The 22,966-nt window shown below is 45.3% G+C and overlaps 1 protein-coding gene across 1 annotated transcript in view; it reads left to right on the forward strand.

Annotated features, from left to right (window-relative positions):
• Nucleotides 1-22,966, forward strand: part of LOC122932456 (membrane-associated phosphatidylinositol transfer protein 3-like) — an 802,287-nt gene that overhangs the window by 701,817 nt on the left and 77,504 nt on the right. The window contains exon 10 of the mRNA XM_044286869.1: nucleotides 20,264-20,434. Within this exon, the coding sequence (XP_044142804.1) occupies nucleotides 20,264-20,434 (171 nt within the window). The remainder of the gene's footprint in view (nucleotides 1-20,263; nucleotides 20,435-22,966) is intronic.

Genomic DNA, 22,966 nt, shown 5'->3' on the forward strand with positions numbered 1-22,966 from the left:
ATATCCCGCTGAATTTGAATACAATACATTGGGCCAAATAATATATTTGTTGTTGTGGTGAACCATAACAATGAGAAAAACATCTAGTAAGGGACGCGGACGTGGACATGGTCGTGGTGGTGTTAGTGGACCCTCTGGTGCTGGGAGAGGACGTGGCCGTTCTGCCACATCCACACGTCCTAGTGTACCAACTACCTCAGGTCCCAGTAGCCGCCAGAATTTACAGCGATATATGGTGGGGCCCAATGCCGTTCTAAGGATGGTAAGGCCTGAGCAGGTACAGGCATTAGTCAATTGGGTGGCCGACAGTGGATCCAGCACGTTCACATTATCTCCCACCCAGTCTTCTGCAGAAAGCGCACAGATGGCGCCTGAAAACCAACCCCATCAGTCTGTCACATCACCCCCATGCATACCAGGGAAACTGTCTCAGCCTCAAGTTATGCAGCAGTCTCTTATGCTGTTTGAAGACTCCGCTGGCAGGGTTTCCCAAGGGCATCCACCTAGCCCTTCCCCAGCGGTGAAAGACATAGAATGCACTGACGCACAACCACTTATGTTTCCTGATGATGAGGACATGGGAATACCACCTCAGCATGTCTCTGATGATGACGAAACACAGGTGCCAACTGCTGCGTCTTTCTGCAGTGTGCAGACTGAACAGGAGGTCAGGGATCAAGACTGGGTGGAAGACGATGCAGGGGACGATGAGGTCCTAGACCCCACATGGAATGAAGGTCGTGCCACTGACTTTCACAGTTCGGAGGAAGAGGCAGTGGTGAGACCGAGCCAACAGCGTAGCAAAAGAGGGAGCAGTGGGCAAAAGCAGAACACCCGCCGCCAAGAGACTCCGCCTGCTACTGACCGCCGCCATCTGGGACCGAGCACCCCAAAGGCAGCTTCAAGGAGTTCCCTGGCATGGCACTTCTTCAAACAATGTGCTGACGACAAGACCCGAGTGGTTTGCACGCTGTGCCATCAGAGCCTGAAGCGAGGCATTAACGTTCTGAACCTGAGCACAACCTGCATGACCAGGCACCTGCATGCAAAGCATGAACTGCAGTGGAGTAAACACCTTAAAACCAAGGAAGTCACTCAGGCTCCCCCTGCTACCTCTTCTGCTGCTGCCGCCTCGGCCTATTCTGCTGCTGCCGCCTCGGCCTCTTCCTCCGCCTCTGGAGGAACGTTGGCACCTGCCGCCCAGCAAACAGGGGATGTACCACCAACACCACCACCACCACCTCCGTCACCAAGCGTCTCAACCATGTCACACGCCAGCGTTCAGCTCTCCATCTCACAAACATTTGATAGAAAGCGTAAATTCCCACCTAGCCACCCTCGATCCCTGGCCCTGAATGCCAGCATTTCTAAACTACTGGCCTATGAAATGCTGTCATTTAGGCTGGTGGACACAGACAGCTTCAAACAGCTCATGTCGCTTGCTGTCCCACAGTATGTTGTTCCCAGCCGGCACTACTTCTCCAAGAGAGCCGTGCCTTCCCTGCACAACCAAGTATCCGATAAAATCAAGTGTGCACTGCGCAACGCCATCTGTAGCAAGGTCCACCTAACCACAGATACGTGGACCAGTAAGCACGGCCAGGGACGCTATATCTCCCTAACTGCACACTGGGTAAATGTAGTGGCAGCTGGGCCCCAGGCGGAGAGCTGTTTGGCGCACGTCCTGCCGCCGCCAAGGATCGCAGGGCAACATTCTTTGCCTCCTGTTGCCACCTCCTCCTTCTCGGCTTCCTCCTCCTCTTCTTCCACCTGCTCATCCAGTCAGCCACACACCTTCACCACCAACTTCAGCACAGCCCGGGGTAAACGTCAGCAGGCCATTCTGAAACTCATATGTTTGGGGGACAGGCCCCACACCGCACAGGAGTTGTGGCGGGGTATTGAACAACAGACCGACGAGTGGTTGCTGCCGGTGAGCCTCAAGCCCGGCCTGGTGGTGTGTGATAATGGGCGAAATCTCGTTGCAGCTCTGGGACTAGCCAATTTGACGCACATCCCTTGCTTGGCGCATGTGCTGAATTTGGTGGTGCAGAAGTTCATTCACAACTACCCCGACATGTCAGAGCTGCTGCATAAAGTGCGGGCCGTCTGTTCGCGCTTCCGGCGTTCACATCCTGCCGCTGCTCGCCTGTCTGCGCTACAGCGTAACTTCGGCCTTCCCGCTCACCGCCTCATATGCGACGTGCCCACCAGGTGGAACTCCACCTTGCACATGCTGGACAGACTGTGCGAGCAGCAGCAGGCCATAGTGGAGTTTCAGCTGCAGCACGCACGGGTCAGTCGCACTACAGAACAGCACCACTTCACCACCAATGACTGGGCCTCCATGCGAGACCTGTGTGCCCTGTTGCGCTGTTTCGAGTACTCCACCAACATGGCCAGTGGCGATGACACCGTTATCAGCGTTACAATACCACTTCTATGTCTCCTTGAGAAAACACTTAGGGCGATGATGGAACAGGAGGTGGCCCAGGAGGAGGAGGAGGAGGATGAGGAAGAGGGGTCATTTTTAGCACTTTCAGGCCAGTCTCTTCGAAGTGACTCAGAGGGAGGTTTTTTGCAACAGCAGAGGCCAGGTACAAATGTGGCCAGCCAGGGCCCACTACTGGAGGACGAGGAGGACGAGGATGAGGAGGAGGTGGAGGAGGATGAGGATGAAGCATGGTCACAGCGGGGTGGCACCCAACGCAGCTCGGGTCCATCACTGGTGCGTGGCTGGGGGGAAAGGCAGGACGATGACGATACGCCTCCCACAGAGGACAGCTTGTCCTTACCCCTGGGCAGCCTGGCACACATGAGCGACTACATGCTGCAGTGCCTGCGCAACGACAGCAGAGTTGCCCACATTTTAACCTGTGCGGACTACTGGGTTGCCACCCTGCTGGATCCACGCTACAAAGACAATGTGCCCACCTTACTTCCTGCACTGGAGCGTGATAGGAAGATGCGCGAGTACAAGCGCACGTTGGTAGACGCGCTACTGAGAGCATTCCCAAATGTCACAGGGGAACAAGTGGAAGCCCAAGGCCAAGGCAGAGGAGGAGCAAGAGGTCGCCAAGGCAGCTGTGTCACGGCCAGCTCCTCTGAGGGCAGGGTTAGCATGGCAGAGATGTGGAAAACTTTTGTCAACACGCCACAGCTAACTGCACCACCACCTGATACGCAACGTGTTAGCAGGAGGCAACATTTCACTAACATGGTGGAACAGTACGTGTGCACACCCCTCCACGTACTGACTGATGGTTCGGCCCCATTCAACTTCTGGGTCTCTAAATTGTCCACGTGGCCAGAGCTAGCCTTTTATGCCTTGGAGGTGCTGGCCTGCCCGGCAGCCAGCGTTTTGTCTGAACGTGTATTCAGCACGGCAGGGGGCGTCATTACAGACAAACGCAGCCGCCTGTCTACAGCCAATGTGGACAAGCTGACGTTCATAAAAATGAACCAGGCATGGATCCCACAGGACCTGTCCGTCCCTTGTCCAGATTAGACATTAACTACCTCCCCATAACCATATATTATTGGACTCCAGGGCACTTCCTCATTCAATCCTATTTTTATTTTCATTTTACCATTATATTGCGATGCTACCCAAAGTTGAATGAACCTCTCCTCTGCCTGTGTGCTAGGCCTAAATATATGCCAATGGACTGTTGCAGTGGTGGCTGACATGAAGCCTGATTCTCTGCTATGACATGCAGACTAATTCTCTGCTGACATGAAGCCAGATTGTCTGTTACGGGACCTCTCTCCTCTGCCTGGGTGCTGGGCCTAAATTTATGACAATGGACTGTTGCAGTGGTGGCTGACGTGAAGCCTGATTCTCTGCTATGACATGCAGACTGATTCTCTGCTGACATGAAGCCAGATCGTCTGTTACGGGACCTCTCTGCTCTGCCTGTGTGCTAGGCCTAAATATATGCCAATGGACTGTTGCAGTGGTGGGTGACGTGAAGCCTCATTCTCTGCTATGACATGCAGACTGATTCTCTGCTGACATGAAGCCAGATTGTCTGTTACGGGACCTCTCTGCTCTGCCTGTGTGCTAGGCCTAAATATATGCCAATGGACTGTTGCAGTGGTGGGTGACGTGAAGCCTCATTCTCTGCTATGACATGCAGACTGATTCTCTGCTGTCATGAAGCCAGATTGTCTGTTACGGGACCTCTCTGCTCTGCCTGTGTGCTAGGCCTAAATATATGCCAATGGACTGTTGCAGTGGTGGGTGACGTGAAGCCTCATTCTCTGCTATGACATGCAGACTGATTCTCTGCTGACATGAAGCCAGATTGTCTGTTACGGGACCTCTCTGCTCTGCCTGTGTGCTAGGCCTAAATATATGCCAATGGACTGTTGCAGTGGTGGGTGACGTGAAGCCTCATTCTCTGCTATGACATGCAGACTGATTCTCTGCTGTCATGAAGCCAGATTGTCTGTTACGGGACCTCTCTGCTCTGCCTGTGTGCTAGGCCTAAATATATGCCAATGGACTGTTGCAGTGGTGGGTGACGTGAAGCCTCATTCTCTGCTATGACATGCAGACTGATTCTCTGCTGACATGAAGCCAGATTGTCTGTTACGGGACCTCTCTGCTCTGCCTGTGTGCTAGGCCTAAATATATGCCAATGGACTGTTGCAGTGGTGGGTGACGTGAAGCCTCATTCTCTGCTATGACATGCAGACTGATTCTCTGCTGATCATGAAGCCAGATTGTCTGTTACGGGACCTCTCTGCTCTGCCTGTGTGCTAGGCCTAAATATATGCCAATGGACTGTTGCAGTGGTGGGTGACGTGAAGCCTCATTCTCTGCTATGACATGCAGACTAATTCTCTGCTGACATGAAGACAGATTCTCTGTTACGGGACCTCTCTCCTCTGCCTGTGTGTGTGCTGGGCCTAAATATATGCCAATGGACTGTTGCAGTGGTGGCTGACGTGAAGCCTCATTCTCTGCTATGACATGCAGACTGATTCTCTGCTGACATGAAGCCAGATTCTCTGTTACGGGACCTCTCTCCTCTGCCTGTGTGTGTGCTGGGCCTAAATATATGCCAATGGACTGTTGCAGTGGTGGCTGACGTGAAGCCTCATTCTCTGCTATGACATGCAGACTGATTCTCTGCTGACATGAAGCCAGATTCTCTGTTACGGGACCTCTCTCCTCTGCCTGTGTGTGCTGGGCCTAAATATATGCCAATGGACTGTTGCAGTGGTGGCTGACGTGAAGCCTCATTCTCTGCTATGACATGCAGACTGATTCTCTGCTGACATGAAGCCAGATTCTCTGTTACGGGACCTCTCTCCTCTGCCTGTGTGTGTGCTGGGCCTAAATATATGCCAATGGACTGTTGCAGTGGTGGCTGACGTGAAGCCTCATTCTCTGCTATGACATGCAGACTAATTCTCTGCTGACATGAAGACAGATTCTCTGTTACGGGACCTCCCTCCTCTGCCTGGGTGCTGGGCCTAAATATATGCCAATGGACTGTTGCAGTGGTGGCTGACGTGAAGCCTCATTCTCTGCTATGACATGCAGACTGATTCTCTGCTGACATGAAGCCAGATTCTCTGTTACGGGACCTCTCTCCTCTGCCTGTGTGTGTGCTGGGCCTAAATATATGCCAATGGACTGTTGCAGTGGTGGCTGACGTGAAGCCTCATTCTCTGCTATGACATGCAGACTGATTCTCTGCTGACATGAAGCCAGATTCTCTGTTACGGGACCTCTCTCCTCTGCCTGTGTGTGTGCTGGGCCTAAATATATGCCAATGGACTGTTGCAGTGGTGGCTGACGTGAAGCCTCATTCTCTGCTATGACATGCAGACTAATTCTCTGCTGACATGAAGACAGATTCTCTGTTACGGGACCTCCCTCCTCTGCCTGGGTGCTGGGCCTAAATATATGCCAATGGACTGTTGCAGTGGTGGCTGACGTGAAGCCTCATTCTCTGCTATGACATGCAGACTGATTCTCTGCTGACATGAAGACAGATTCTCTGTTACGGGACCTCTCTCCTCTGCCTGTGTGCTAGGCCTAAATATATGCCAATGGACTGTTGCAGTGGTGGGTGACGTGAAGCCTCATTCTCTGCTATGACATGCAGACTGATTCTCTGCTGTCATGAAGCCAGATTGTCTGTTACGGGACCTCTCTGCTCTGCCTGTGTGCTAGGCCTAAATATATGCCAATGGACTGTTGCAGTGGTGGGTGACGTGAAGCCTCATTCTCTGCTATGACATGCAGACTAATTCTCTGCTGACATGAAGACAGATTCTCTGTTACGGGACCTCTCTCCTCTGCCTGTGTGTGTGCTGGGCCTAAATATATGCCAATGGACTGTTGCAGTGGTGGCTGACGTGAAGCCTCATTCTCTGCTATGACATGCAGACTGATTCTCTGCTGACATGAAGCCAGATTCTCTGTTACGGGACCTCTCTCCTCTGCCTGTGTGCTAGGCCTAAATATATGCCAATGGACTGTTGCAGTGGTGGCTGACGTGAAGCCTCATTCTCTGCTATGACATGCAGACTAATTCTCTGCTGACATGAAGACAGATTCTCTGTTACGGGACCTCTCTCCTCTGCCTGGGTGCCGGGGCCTAAATATCTGAGAATGGACTGTTCCAGTGGTGGGTGACGGGAAGCCAGATTCTCTGCTATGGAACCTCTCTCCAATTGATTTTGGTTAATTTTTATTTATTTAATTTTTATTTTAATTAATTTCCCTATCCACATTTGTTTGCAGGGGATTTACCTACATGTTGCTGCCTTTTGCAGCCCTCTAGCCCTTTCCTGGGCTGTTTTACAGCCGTTTTAGTGCCGAAAAGTTCGGGTCCCCATTGACTTCAATGGGGTTCGGGTTCGGGACGAAGTTCGGATCGGGTTCGGATCCCGAACCCGAACATTTCCGGGATGTTCGGCCGAACTTCTCGAACCCGAACATCCAGGTGTTCGCTCAACTCTACTTGTCAGCTAATTTTTTTATTTTTTTTACTTTCTTTATTAAAGTTCCAATAATAACAATTTTATAAACACATATACAGGTCCTTTTAAAAAAATTAGCATATTGTGATAAAGTTCATTATTTTCTGTAATGTACTGATAAACATTAGACTTTCATATATTTTAGATTCATTATACACCAACTGAAGTAGTTCAAGCCTTTTATTGTTTTCATATTGATGATTTTGGCATACAGCTCATGAAAACCCAAAATTCCTATCTAAAAAAATTAGCATATCATGAAAAGGTTCTCTAAACGAGCTATTAACCTAATCATCTGAATCAACTAATTAACTCTAAACACCTGCAAAAGATTCCTGAGGCTTTTAAAAACTCCCAGCCTGGTTCATTACTCAAAACCGCAATCATGGGTAAGACTGCCGACCTGACTGCTGTCCAGAAGGCCATCATTGACACCCTCAAGCAAGAGGGTAAGACACAGAAAGAAATTTCTGAACGAATAGGCTGTTCCCAGAGTGCTGTATCAAGGCACCTCAGTGGGAAGTCTGTGGGAAGGAAAACGTGTGGCAGAAAACGCTGCACAACGAGAAGAGGTGACCGGACCCTGAGGAAGATTGTGGAGAAGGACCGATTCCAGACCTTGGGGGACCTGCGGAAGCAGTGGACTGAGTCTGGAGTAGAAACATCCAGAGCCACCGTGTACAGGCGTGTGCAGGAAATGGGCTACAGGTGCCGCATTCCCCAGGTCAAGCCACTTTTGAACCAGAAACAGCGGCAGAAGCGCCTGACCTTGGCTACAGAGAAGCAGCACTGGACTGTTGCATGTCATTCGGAAACCAAGGTGCCAGAATCTGGAGGAAGACTGGGGAAATGCCAAAATGCCTGAAGTCCAGTGTCAAGTACCCACAGTCAGTGATGGTCTGGGGTGCCATGTCAGCTGCTGGTGTTGGTCCACTGTGTTTTATCAAGGGCAGGGTCAATGCAGCTGGCTATCAGGAGATTTTGGAGCACTTCATGCTTCAATCTGCTGAAAAGCTTTATGGAGATGAAGATTTTATTTTTCAGCACGACCTGGCACCTGCTCACAGTGCCAAAACCACTGGTAAATGGTTTACTGACCATGGTATTACTGTGCTCAATTGGCCTGCCAACTCTCCTGACCTGAACCCCATAGAGAATCTGTGGGATATTGGGAAGAGAAAGTTGAGAGACGCAAGACCCAACACTCTGGATGAGCTTAAGGCCGCTATCGAAGCATCCTGGGCCTCCATAACACCTCAGCAGTGCCACAGGCTGCTTGCCTCCATGCCACGCCGCATTGAAGCAGTGATTTCTGCACAAGGATTCCCGACCAAGTATTGAGTGCATAACTGAACATAATTATTTGAAGGTTGACTTTTTTTGTATTAAAAACACTTTTCTTTTATTGGTCGGATGAAATATGCTAATTTTCTGAGATAGGAAATTTGGGTTTTCATGAGCTGTATGCCAAAATCATCAATATTAAAACAATAAAAGGCTTGAACTACTTCAGTTGTGTGTAAAGAATCTAAAATATATGAAAGTCTAATGTTTATCAGTACATTACAGAAAATAATGAACTTTATCACAATATGCAAATTTTTTTAGAAGGACCTGTGTGTATATATATATATATATATATATATATTTTAAAGTAATTTTCAAACCCCATATACCCCACCCCAAACCCCCCTCCCATCCCCTGATGTGTCCTCCTTCGCCACCGGCCCTCCGTAACACGACCGAGGAAAGATAGAGAATGATTGAGAGTGGAGGAAGCTCTATAGATTCCAATCTCCCCAAATTTTACTCCATTTTATCTTAGTGTCTCTTTGTTTATACAAGATGTGTTCATATCTTTTGTTGGTACAGTCCTGATCAAAAGTTTAAGACCACTTGAAAGATGGCAAAAAATCATATTTTAAGGCTCTTTCACACTTGCGTTGTCCGGATCCGTCGTGTACTCTATTTGCCAGAATTACACGCCGGATCCGGAAAAACGCAAGTGAACTGAAAGCATTTGAAGACGGATCCGTCTTCAAAATGCGTTCAGTCTTACTATGGCAGCCAGGACGCTATTAAAGTCCTGGTTGCCATAGTAGTAGTGGGGAGCAGGGGAGCAGTATACTTACCGTCCGTGCGGCTCCCGGGGCGCTCCAGAATGATGTCAGAGCGCCCCATGCGCATGGATGACGTGTCCATGCGATCACGTCATCCATGCGCGTGGGACGCCCTGACGTCACTCTGAAGCACCCCGGGAGCCGCACGGACAGTAAGTATACTGCTCCCCCGCTCCCTACTACACTATACCATGGCAAACAGGACTTTAGCGTCCTGGCAGCCATGGTAACCATTCAGAAAAAGCTAAACGTCGGATCCGGCAATGCACCGAAACAACGTTTAGCTTAAGGCCGGATCCGGATTAATGCCTTTCAATGGGCATTAATTCCAGATCCGGCCTTGCGGCAAGTGTTCAGGATTTTTGGCCGGAGCAAAAAGCGCAGCATGCTGCGGTATTTTCTCCGGCCAACAAACGTTCCGGTCCGGAACTGAAGACATCCTGATGCATCCTGAACGGATTTCTCTCCATTCAGAATGCATTGGGATAATCCTGATCAGGATTTTTCCGGCATAGAGCCCCGACGACGGAACTCTATGCCGGAAAAGAACAACACAAGTGTGAAAGAGACCTTACATTGTTGGATCTTAACAAGGTTCCAAGTAGAGCTTCAACATGCAACAAGAAGAAATGAGAGTGAGACAAAACATTTTTTGATCATTCAATTAATTGAAAATAAAGATTAAACTGAAACAGGCTGTTTTTCAGCTAATCAAAATTTTAGGACCACATGCCTTTAAAAGGCCAAATCTGTGCAAAGATGTGAATTCATTGTCATTTTCTGTCAGGTAAGTCACACATTGTGATTGCAAAGGCAAAAAAACTTTCCCTTTTTGAACGTGGTCGGGTTATTGAACTGCATAAGCAGGGTCTCTCACAGCGCGCCATCGCTGCTGAGGTGGGACGCAGTAAGACAGTCATTTGGAATTTCTTAAATGATCCTGAGGGTTATGGAACAAAAAAGTCAAGTGGAAGACCCCAAAAAATTTCATCAGCACTGAGCCGGAGGAACCAATTGGCTGTCTGTCAAGACACTGGACGATCCTCGACCCAAATTAAGGCCCTTACTGGTGCTGACTGCAGCCCCATAACCATCAGACGACATCTGAAACTGAAGGGCTTCAAAAACAAAAAACGTCTTCAAAGACCTCGTCTCCTTGAACGCCACAGAACTGCTCGTTTGGACTTTGCAAGAGAGCACCAAATATGGGACATTCAAAGGTGGAAGAAAGTTTTATTCTCTGATGAGAAAAAATTTAACCTTGATGGTCCTGATGGTTTCCAACGTTACTGGCATGACAAGCAGATCCCACCTGAGATGTTTTCTACGCGCCACAGTAGAGGGGGCGCCATAATGGTCTGGGGTGCTTTTTCCTTCAGTGGAATAATGGAGCTTAAGGAAGTGCAGGGGCGTCAAACGGCCGCTGGCTATGTCCAGATGTTGCAGAGAACATTCCTCATGACTGAGGGCCCTCGTCTGTGTGGGTTTTTCAACAGGACAACGCTACAGTACACAATGCCCGCAGGACAAGGGACTTCTTCCAGGAGAATAACATCACTCTTTTGGCCCATCCTGCATGTTCCCCTGATCTAAATCCAATTGAGAACCTTTAGGGATGGATGGCACGGGAAGTTTAAAAAATGGACAACAGTTCCAGACAGTAGATGGCTTTCGTGCGGCCGTCTTCACCACTTGGAGAAATGTTCCCACTCACCTCGTGGAAACGCTTGCATCAAGCATGCCGAAACAAATTTTTGAAGTGATAAACAATAACTGCGGAGTTCATGTTTGGAAGTTGGATTTCTGTTTTGGGGGGTTTAGGGGTATTTTGGAGGTGTGGTCCTAAACTTTTGATCAGCTGAAAAACAGCCTGTTTCAGTTTATTTGCTGTTTTCATTAAATTGAATGCTCAAAAAATGTTTTGTCTCACTCCCATTTCTTCTTGTTGCATGTTGAAGCTCTACTTGGAACCTTGTTAAGAGCCAGCCATGCTAAATATGTTTTTTTGACATTTTTCAAGTGGTCTTAAACTTTTGATGAGGACTGTATCTATCAACTTTAACCATGTATTAATGCTTGGAACCTCTCGCGCAAACCAAGAGCGTGCTATTAGGAGTCTTGCCAGGAACATTATCTTAAACAGAATATTTTTTTTTATATTGATGACAACCCACCCTGGCAAGATCCCCTAATACCCAACATTCAACAGTAAAATGCTAATAATCTGCATCAGGAACATCACACCTAGGACAATTAGAATGATTCCTAATACCACATCTATTAAGCCAGAGAGGAGTAACGTACAGTCTATGTAGGATATCAAACTGCACCAAAACGTGATTGAAATTATGTGAAACCAGTTTTAGATCCTGAAGTAGCTTCTCCTGATCCTCTACGTGAGTCATTAAACATTCATTTTGCCAAGCCCTCTGTCCAGGAGACAAAATATCACCAAATTGTGCTATAAGTAAACTTTTATAAAGTTGAGAAATCTTCATCCTTTGCCCCAAATTCTCTATCAGTTCAATAAATTGTGTAGAAGAGGGGATTTCAAGCCAATTTTTTTCTTTAATATTTAATAGTGCCGATCTTAACTGTACAGTAGGTGCCGAAACCATGATCATTTCTGTAATTTTTGTCTTTGTGATAATACCGTGAATGAAACAATATCCCCATTTCCTACTACCTGTGTCACATACAGAATATTGCCTTTTTGCCAGTATGAATCTCTATTTAGTTCAACTAAATTTTACAAGTGCTTATTATGCCACAGCGGAGTACATCCAATTGAACCTTTCACTCCACACCAAAGTCTGATTGAATACCATGACTTCATAAAAAGATTCCTGGCGGATTTAAATTCTTTATCGGAGTCGGTCAATTGACCAGACTCCAATAGTGAGAAAATTGTCATACGGAGATCTATTGACTAAATACTTACAGAGTGGACTATCAGTCCACTCACGGAAAAAACAGAACTGTGCGGCTAAAAAATAACCCCTGAAGCAAGGGAGATTAACTCCTCCTCTCTCCAAGGGCTTATACCAATGCTCTAGTTTAAGTCTTACGCGTTTCCGTCCCCAAAGTAAGTCCCTAATAATTCTATCGATTAATTCTAAAAATCTATCCCCAATCCAAACTGGAGAATTCTTAAAGAGATACAATAACTGGGGAAGAATCACCATCTTAATTAGGGATACTCTATCAGCCTTCGATAGAGATAAGCAAGGCCAAGTTGTTATTTTAGAATTTAGCTTATTTATCAATGGAATCAAGTTGAGCGGGATAAAATCTTCCACCCTAGGAGAGATTGTAATTCCTAAATACTCGAAAGTCAGCAATTTTTAAAGTGTTAACTCCTTGAGGACCAAGCCATTTTTTGCAAATCTGACTAGTGTCCCTTTAAGTGGTGGTAACTTTAAAACACTTTGACTTATCCAGGCCATTCTGAGACAGTTTTTTTGTCACATATTGTACTTCATGACACTTGTAAAATGAAGTTAAAAAAAATTAACTTTTTTTTATAAAAAAAAGTACCAAATTTACCCAAAATTTTGAAAAAATTGTAAATTTCCAAGTTTCAATTTCTCTACTTCTATAATACATAGTAATACCTCCAAAAATAGTTATTACTTTACATTCCCCATATGTCTACTTCATGTTTGGATCATTTTAGGAATGATATTTTATATTCTGGGGATGTTACAAGGCTTAGAAGTTTAGAAGCAAATCTTGAAATTTTCAAAAACCCAATTATTAGGGACCAGTTCAGGTCTGAAGTCACTTTGTGAGGCTTACATAATAGAAACCACCCAAAAATGACCGCATTATACAAACTACACCCCTCAAGGTATTCTAAACTGATTTTACAAACGTCGTTAACCCTTTAGGTGTTGCACAAGAGTTATTGGCAAATGGAGATGAAATTTGAGAATTTCTATTTTTTGGCAAATTTTCCATTTTAATAAAAAAAATTCCAGTAACAAATCAAGGATTAACAGCCAAACAAAATGCTATATTAATTGCCCTGATTCTGTAGTTTGCAGAAACACCCAATATGTGGCCGTAAACTACTGTACGGGCACACAGTAGGGCGTAGAGCGAAAGGTGTGCCGTATGGTTTTTGGAAGGCCGATTTTGCTGGACTGGTTTATTTACACCATGTACCATTTGAAGCCCCCCTGATGCACCCCTAGAGTAGAAACTCCATAAAAGTGACCCCATCTAAGAAACTACACGCCTCATGGTATTCAAAACTGATTATAGAAACTCCATAAAAGTGACCCCATTTTGGAAACTACGGGATAAGGTGGCAGTTTCGTTGGGACTATTTTTAGGGCACATATTATTTTTGGTTTATCTATATTAAATTTTTTGGAGGCAAGGTTACCAGAAATAGAAATTCTGAAATTTCATCTACATTTGCCAATAACTCTTGTGGAACACCTAAAGGGTTAACGACATTTGTAAAATCAGTTTTGGATACCTTGAGGGGTGTAGTTTCTTAGATAGGGTCGCGTTTATGGAGTTTTTACTCTAGTGGTGCATCAAGGGGGCTTTAAATGGGACATGGTGCCATCAAAATCTGGCTTCCAGAAACCATACTGCGTTTCTTTCCTTCTGCGCCCCCTGCCATTTGGTCATACAGCAGTTTACGACCACATATGGGGTGTTTCTGTAAACTGCGGTATGAGGGTAATAAATATTACGTTTTGTTTGGCTGTTAACCCTTGCTTTGTTAGTGGGAAAAAAAACGGATTAACATGGAAAATTAGCCAAAAAATTGCTTTTTTGGCACCGTTTATTTTTGTATTTTTTACCGTGTTTGTCTTAAGGGTTGGGGCGGTATTTTTATTGAGCAGATTCTTACGGACGCGGCGATACCTAATATTTAAGTATCTCCATAGTCTAAGAGTCATTTTTTTTGTTTTTAGCTGATTATCTTATGTAGGGGCCCAATTTTTGCGGGATGAGAGGACAGTTTTATTGGAGCTTATTTGGTGGGCATATGACTTTTTGATCACTTGCTATTACAATTTTTGTGATGTAAGGTGACAAAAAAAAAGTTTTTTTTTTTTTTTTTTTTTTTACTGTGTTTATCTGAGGGGTTGGGGGGGTATTTTTATAGACCAGATTATTACGGACGCGGCGATACCTAATAAGTCTACTTTTGAAATTTATTTTAGTTTTACTAAATAATATGTTTTATTTTTTTTTGTTTTAGTGTCTCAAGCCTGAGAACCAGTTTTTTATCCGATTGTCAGTGGCTAAATTGGGATATAAATTTAGTACTCCATGGAAGTGTGGTACTCGCTGAAGCAACTGTCAATGCAGAGGCCCGGATGACCGGGGCAAGTGTAGCCCTGAGTAGTGGTGTCCTTCCGTATCCCCCCTTCTGCGACACACTTTTTTGGGGTCCGGGACGGGGGACCACACCTGGAAAGTGCCTACAGTTCCCGAGGTACTCCGGCCTGCTCTTTCCCGGTCCGAAAAGATCAGGGCCTTGAGAACTGACTCATAGAACTGAAGGAATGTCCCTGTATTGCCAGCACTCCAGAACAGCACAAAAGAGATGTACATAGCAACCTGCACCAAGTAGACTGCAACTTGTTTGTACCATGCCTGGGTTTTGCGCATGACGTTATATGGCTTGAGGACTTGATCAGAGAGATCAACTCCTCCCATATACCGATTGTAGTCGACGATACAATCGGGCTTGAGGACCGTTGCCACGGTACCTTGCACAGGGACAGGGGTGATGCTGTTACCATGAATTGTGGACAGTACAAGGACATCCCTCTTGTCCTTATATCTGACCAGCAACATGTTTTCACTGGTAAGGGCACGGGTCTCACCCATGGGGATAGGTACCTGGAGGGGGTGGGCAGGGAGGCCGCGCTGATTTTTCCGCACGGTCCCACAGCGGACGTGGATCTGGCGGCGAGGACTGGAACAAGGGGATACTAGTATAAAAGTTATCCACGTACAGGTGATAACCTTTATCTAGCAGTGGGTGCATAAGGTCCCACACAAGTTTCCCGCTAACACCCAGAGTGGGGGGACATTCTGGGGGTTGAATACGGGAATCTCGCCCCTCGTACACATGAAACTTGTAAGTGTACCCTAAAGTACTCTCACAAAGTTTGTACAGCTTCACGCCATACCTCGCCTGCTTTGAGGGAATATACTGGCGGAAAATGAGTCTCCCCTTGAACGCAATGAGAGACTCATCAACCGCGACCTCCCTTCCAGGTACATAGGCCTGTACAAATTTGGCCCCAAAGTGATCGATGACCGGCCTGATTTTGTACAGGCGGTCATAGGCAGGATCACCTTGGGGGGGACATGCTGCATTATCTGAATAATACAGGCATTTCCGGATGGCCTCAAACCGGGTACATGTCATGGCCGTACTGTAAAGTGGGGTCTGGTACAGGACGTCCCCACTACAGTATTGCCTGACACTAGGTTTCTTGACTAGGCCCATGTGCAGCACAAGGCCCCAAAATGTCCTCATCTCGGCTGCACTGACCGGGGTCCAGCCACCGGGCCTAGCCAAAAAGGAGCCCGGGTGTTGAGCAACAAACTGTTGGGCGTACAGGTTTGTTTGCTCCACCATTAGATTTACAAAGTGGTCAAAAAAAAAAAAAAGACTAAAAACGTCATATTCAGTGAAGCCCACTGTGGAAATCTGGATTCCTAGTTGGCCTACAAAATCAGAAATCACGGGCTCAAATCGCTCTGGGGTACACCAGACAAGTTCACCGGCAGGGGACTCCGGTGGATTTAACTGGTGGGCCGGAAAACTAGTACGAGCCCCAGAGCTGCTCGTACTAGGGTGGGCCACAGGGTCCCTAGCATGGCGGTCCCCTTGCTCCGCCTGGCGGTGTCTACGCCGCCTTGGGGGCTCATCATCATCGCTAGATGATGAGGGGGACACGGATGACAACAGGAAAGTGGGGTCATCCTCATCCTCATTAGGAGTCTCAGACTCAGAGGCAAGCTAGGCGTATGCCTCCTCGGCCAAGAACATCCGGCGGGCCATAGGGAAGTGTGTGTCTGCATGTGTGTGTGCGTGCGTGTAAATCTTTATTCAGTGTGAGTGTGTGTGGGAGCACAGGTGTTCACGTATTTATCCCTAAAACTAACAGAAAAAAAAAAAAAAAAGGGGGAAAATTTGAAAAATAAATAATGAAAAACCACTGATCAACCGCCCGAAGATGATCAGCAGTGGGGTGTGCGATGCGCTAACAGTGGCCGGACGCTAAGAGTGCCGTCCACAGTCAGCATACGTACACACAAAAAACTGCTTGCGCCCCAAAAAAGTTCTGGGGGGGCAGGCGGCAAGCGGCAGCACCCCTGGGGGGGGGGGTCTAGGGTCACACAGCTGTGCTGTGGACCCCAGACACCCTATTTAGGGTGATGCAATCAAAGATTTTTTTTTTCACTACCTTTTATATCCCTGCCTAACCCATCCTTTCTCTAGCCTTTCCCTTATTACCTGGCAGATCAGATGAGGGGTGCTGGGGCACAGATCAGATGCTGGGGCTTAGATGGGTGCTGGGGCACAGATGGGGTGATGCTGGCTTAGATCCGACATGTGCTCCTCTCTCCTGTGTTCCCCGGACACAAAAGGAGGAGGAGAGGAGTGTTGCCAAGATTTGAACCTCCCGCCGCCCGCCCACCTACCAATCAGAAGCGATCCTGAGAGGTGATGTCACCATCACCTCTCAGGATTGCAGGATGGTGATTGGTGGTGTAATATCACACCACCGATCACCATCCTGTTCCTGGTTATCGGGTCCTCAGAGACCCGAATAACCCGGAAACGCAGCAAACCGCAGGTCTGAATTGACCTGAGGTTTGCTGCGATTGCCTACACGGGGGGGTCATAGGACCCCCCCAGCTCATTGGCCCCAGGTGCCTGCTCAATTCCTATTGTCCAAGGGCATGAGGGTAGTTTTTTCCCAGTTTACATACAGACCTGAAACCTCTCCAAACTGATGTATCGTTTGAATGATGCTCAAGAGCGTAGATTGTGTCTGTTGAACATAAAACAAAATATCATCTGCATAGAGAGAAATTCGGTCTTCAATTCCTAATATCCCAAACCCCAGGATCCTAGGATCCTGTCTAACTCTAGCGGCCAAGGGCTCAATATAAATATCAAATAAAAGAGGAGAAAGTGGACATCCCTGGTGAGTGCCTCTAGTCAAAAGAAAACTTATTGTAAGATGACCATTTATATTTAATCTTGTGGTAGGAGACCTATACAGAAGTTTTATCATATTAGTAAACCTAGGGCCCAAGCCCATCTTATGAAGCACTCTCTACAGGAACCTCCATTCCACTCTATTGAAGGCCTGAGAGGCGTCTATAGACAAAATAGATTGTGTATCACTCCCGGACATCTGTATATTAGTTAAGAGATTATGTAAATTGTAATGGGTCCCTTTCTTAGGCATAAAACCTGTTTGGTCTGGGTGTATAATTGATGTCATAACACTAGACAAACTTTTCTCTAAGATTTTGACTATGAGGTTAACATCTGTATTAAGAAGAGAGATAGGTCTATATGACCCCAAATCATTAGGATCTTTACCCTTCTTTAATACCAGTGTAATGACAGCCTCTGTCATTGTTTCTGGAAGGGATTCCTTCTTTATTGAATCAGTGAGTGTACTTTATACTTACGATAAAACCCATACGGGAATCCATCCAATCCAGGAGAGGAGTTCCCTGAACAGGCTTTAATTACATCGTCTATCTCTTGAAGGCCTAGGTCCATCTCAAGAGTCAATCACATCCTCTGGAAGAACACTTTCTGATTCATATAATTTTGAAAAGTAATTTGTAAATGTTTCCATAATTCCCTCCTGATCTTCAATAATGGTCCTATCCATAGCACGAATGCTACGAATCTCTTTCTTTGGGTCCTGGCTAGCTATTACCCTAGCCAGCATCTTCCCCAGAGGCCCTGCCTCAGAAAAAAAAAATTGGCCTCTAAAGAACAACCTCTGTTGAGCTTTTTCCAAAAGAAAATCGGAGAAAGCCTGCCCTGTCCTCTGCATAATCTCTCTAGCTTCCTCCGATTTTAACTTGGCGTAGCCAACCATTCCAGCCGCAGCTGCTTCCTCTAGTTCTTTCTCCTTCATAGCATATTGTTTACTCACATTATCAATTGTACTGATAAAGATCCCTTTCATGACCGCTTTAAACGCATCTCAAACAAATTGAGGTTTAGCTGAAGCTGTATTTTTATCCCAAAAGGAAGTAATCTCATTTTCTATCTGGTTATGATTATCAATTATTAATAGCTAGTGGGGATTCAATCTAAATGGGGGTTTCTGTCTGAGGTTATTCCTAACCATACACAGCTCTTTTAAAAAAAGAACATGATCTGAAACAGATCTGGTCTCATATTTCATCCGTTTGATACAGTTTAAATATCCTTTATTTATCAGGGCCAGATCAATTCTAGACATAGATCTTCCAGATTTACTTATACATGAGTAGGCCCTTTTTCCTTTGAATAGGTATTCCTACATCTCTGTCAGTCAATTAATTAAATAACTAAATCTAACTAACTAGCTATGGTGTCATTAAAGTCTCCCGACACTAAACTAGCTTTATTCTGGTTTTAAAGATAAGATTTACATTCACACGAATGGGGAAAAATTGCCATTTTCTGAACCAATAGAAGTCTATGGGGCTATTATCTCAGTTATATGAACTCCATTGAAATCAATGGGCCCGTTTTTTTTATGGCTGATTATACAATAGTGGACCTGTCTAATGGCCTTAAGAAAATGGTAAGGCCTCTTTCACACTAGCGTGTGGCTCTGGATGCGTTCAAGGTGCGTTCAGTGAAACTCGCACCATTTTGCAAGCAAGTTCAGTCAGTTTTGTCTGCAATTGCTTTCAGAAGGTTTACAAATAACATCTCTTAGCAACCATCAGTGAAAAACGCATCGCACCCGCACCTGCTTGCGGATGCAATGTGTTTTTTACTGGAGCCTCATTCACTTCTATGGGGCCAGGGCTGCGTGAAAAATGCAGAATATAGAACATGCTGCATTTTTCACGCAACGCAGAATTGATGCGTGAGAAAAATGCTCATGTGCACAGACCCATTGAAATGAATGGGTCATGATTCAGTGCGGGTGCTATGTGTTTTCATCACGCATTGCACCCGCGCGGAAAACTTGCTTGTGTGAAAGGGTACCTTTCAGGTGTTAAAATAAAAAAAAAAATGCTCACCTCATCCATTTGAAGGTAAAGGAGCACTTGCTCCGCACTGTGGATAGCAGGACCTGACTCTTCCAGCATTTATGACTCTTCCAGCAATTTTTTTTTGTTTGTTTGTTTTTTCTTCTGACCCAGCAGAATTGAGGGCACTATTGGGGACAATATTTTTACAGGAGGGCACTATTGGGGCAATTTTTAGATTTAAGGGCACTAATAGGGGAATTTTATATACGGGGGCACTGTAAAAAAAAAAAAAAAAAAAAAAAAAAAAAAAAAAAAAAAATATGACATTCATTCATTTTTCTTGGCTGTTTTTAACGTTTTTAAAGGCTGATTTTTTGTATCACTGTTGTGTGAATGTAGCTTTGTTTTCTCTCTCTCTATCTGTATAATCCAAGGTCAGGATCTTATATCCCACGTGTCAGTATAGTTCAGTGATGGCTAACCTACGGCACTCCAGCTGTGGTGAAACTACGACTCCCAGAATGCTCTATTCATTTCTATGAATTTCTGAGAACAGCCAAGCAAGTGTACATCTTGGGAGTTATAGTTTTACCACAGCTGGAGTGCCGTAGGTTAGCCATCACAGGGATAGTCCCTCCTAATTGCCTGAAGCTGACTGTAAGGAATTATGGGCAAGCCTGCCAACCAAGGCCTCTCCCAGGGTCATGTGAGTCTCCTTTCTCATTTTCCTTGCACTGCTGTGCTATCTTCTGATCTGTAAAATGGAGGATGCCATTCTAAGCGAGTCGTCCAAAATGAATCAAACATTTTGGATTCTCTGGAATCTCAATTTCTTGGGAAATTCATAACAAAGTTCTGTTACCTCTTTAATTGGCTTATATTGATTTATTTTCAATTTCCTGATGTTCTGTCTTTATTTTCATTTCCAGTGTGCCGGGCCCGACCTTCTTGTTGTCAGGTTTACAGTTTTTTCCATTCCGCTGATCCATCTGCCTCAAGACTGGAACCTTTGCTGGAGAAGACCTTCCACATGCTTCCACCATTCAGTGTGCCCAGATACCAGAAAGATCCCCTGGGAGATGGAAAGTCTTACCTTTTAGGTAACCGACACTAATATGGAATTATGACTTACCTAATCGAACACTGAACTGTCACTGTATAACTCTTTTCAGGGGTACTACACCAATCTTGATCCAACAAATGGCAGTAATGTTAATAGTATGTGATGTCATAAAAATAATAGCACAAACCATTTGGTAATACCCATGTATGTATACTTAGTAAATCACATAGTGCCTGGTTCCTACACCAATGGCCTCATTGATTTGGTCCACACATGTACAGTGTCTGGCACTGCAGTCAACTCCATTTATGTGTATGCAGATAAGCCGCAACACCTGTCATGGATCATAGATGAGAGCAGAGCTGTGTAAAGGCCCGTTCACAAAGTCCGACTGATGGGCAATGATCAGGAACTAACCGATCATTCCCAATAACTGGCCATTATTGGCAGAGGTGATAGCAGCACTTACATGCAGCAATCATCCCCCTGTATGAGAACGAGCGAATGCTGGTGCAATCGTTCAACCCCATATAGGTTCATTGTCTACTGGCAGCAGATCTCTGTTTACTCAGGACCATGTGCTGCTGGCAAAAATGCTTTATAAAAGATGCAATCACCAGATCAATGATGCATGCTCATCTGGTAATCGGCGGCATATATTTATAAGGGACAATCATCCCGATACTTGCCCCAATCTTCAGCCTGTGTAAAAGGGCCTTTTAAAAGGGATTTTCCAAAATTATAATATTCTATCCTCAAGCTATCAATATTTGATTGGTTTGGGTCCAACACTATACACTCCTATCAGATGTTTTGTAGTAGTGACGGGCAGTAGGGTTTATTGGACTCAGTACTTTCAGTACCAGGGTCCTAGGCTTGAATCCAACTAAGAACTGGACTGAGTTTGTCTGTTCTTACCGTGTTTATGTGGGTTTCCCTCCACACTCCAAAGACATACTGATAGGAAACTTAGATTGTGAGCCCCACTTAGGACAGCAAGTGATGACAATGTCTGTAGTGCTGCAGAATATGTCAGCGCTATATAAGTGAGTAAAATCAATCCAGTGCCAGAAGTCAGCAACAGAACTACACAGCTCTGTTCATTGTGCATTTGCACAATTGCTGCTCCCATTGAAGTGAAGTTAGGCACTGGAGCTACTGCAGAGTATCTGATCGGCAGTGGTGTAGGGTGTAGGACCCCAACCAATCATGTATTGATGGTCCATCCTGAACATAGGCTATCAATATTAAAATTTAGGAAAACCTCTTTAACCCTGCTTCAGTCACATCAAAATTGTACACTTTTCTATTGTAGACTTTAATTTATGTCTCAAGTAAATATACTGTAGCTGGCACACAACTGAAGTGCATTCTAAATTTTTAGTGACATAACATTATTCAGCTTTAAAAACCAGTAACATTTTGCCCCCTTTGTGTTCTATCAGTCATAAAAAAAAAAATCTTAAATTTAGCTGTATGATAACTCGAATTTTGTTGGATGAGTTGTAGTTTTTATAGGAATCACTTGGGGATATATACAATGTATTACATAGACTGTATGGGGGATAAAAAAAATACCCTACATTAGTGCTGCCATTGAAACATACGGCCTATGCAAAAACCCAGTTTGCCTTGGTTTGTCATGCTGGTTCATTTTGTAAAACGAATTGAAAACAATTGTTTATGGCAACAGTAAGTGAGACAAAATGTATTTTCTAAATGATAGAAACTTTTTCCACTTTAGAAATAATTGGTATTACTGCAATATGTAACAGTCAGGTATCACTAGAGAAGCATTCTGCATATATTATAGATCGGGTATATTTTAAAGACTGGGTATGGACAGGATAGGAACAGTGTAAAATTGTAACTTTATTTATGTTTGTGTGTGTGGAGTACAAATGTTTGGTGCAAATTTTTTGATGCTGTGATCCAGATGTTGATAAGCATCTGGGTCATGGCATCAAAAAATAGCCTAATAAGGTGCAGAGGGTTGATTAGTAGTGTTGATCGAGCACCAAAGTGCTTGGGTGCTCGAGTAGAACACCTCGGGATGCCTGGGTGCTCTACAGAGCACAATGTAAGTCAATGGGAGAACCCAAGCATTAAACCAGGCACCCCCTGCTCTGAAGAGGGGAGGGTGTCTGGTTCACAGGAAAAGGTCAGAAATTGATGGAAACACCACTGAAATGGTTCGGTAACAGCATGGGAAAGATGTCTGGATGCATCTTGGACTCCCAGGTCGCTGCTGGGAAGATTGTTGTCCGAGTAGTACGCCACTTTTACAGACTGACATTAATATGCACAAACCAAAGATAAAATCGATTTTAGAGGAAAAATTGTTAGGAAACATTCTTTTCTGTATATTAACTTGTATATAAAGTGCAAGTGCTTCCAAAATCTACAAGGAAGCGGCATTCTGATACATCCTGCATATCACATAAAGTAGGGCCTCATTCACATTATGGTACAATTGTTCAGGTAGTGGGAATCCTACACTCATAAAGCCTATGCACTAAGTGAAAGAACTGCCAAAAATTGCAAGGAACCGACACTCCATTACACCCTT

The sequence above is a fragment of the Bufo gargarizans genome, chromosome 3 (genome assembly GCF_014858855.1).
Source record: "Bufo gargarizans isolate SCDJY-AF-19 chromosome 3, ASM1485885v1, whole genome shotgun sequence".
Taxonomy (NCBI): domain Eukaryota; kingdom Metazoa; phylum Chordata; class Amphibia; order Anura; family Bufonidae; genus Bufo; species Bufo gargarizans.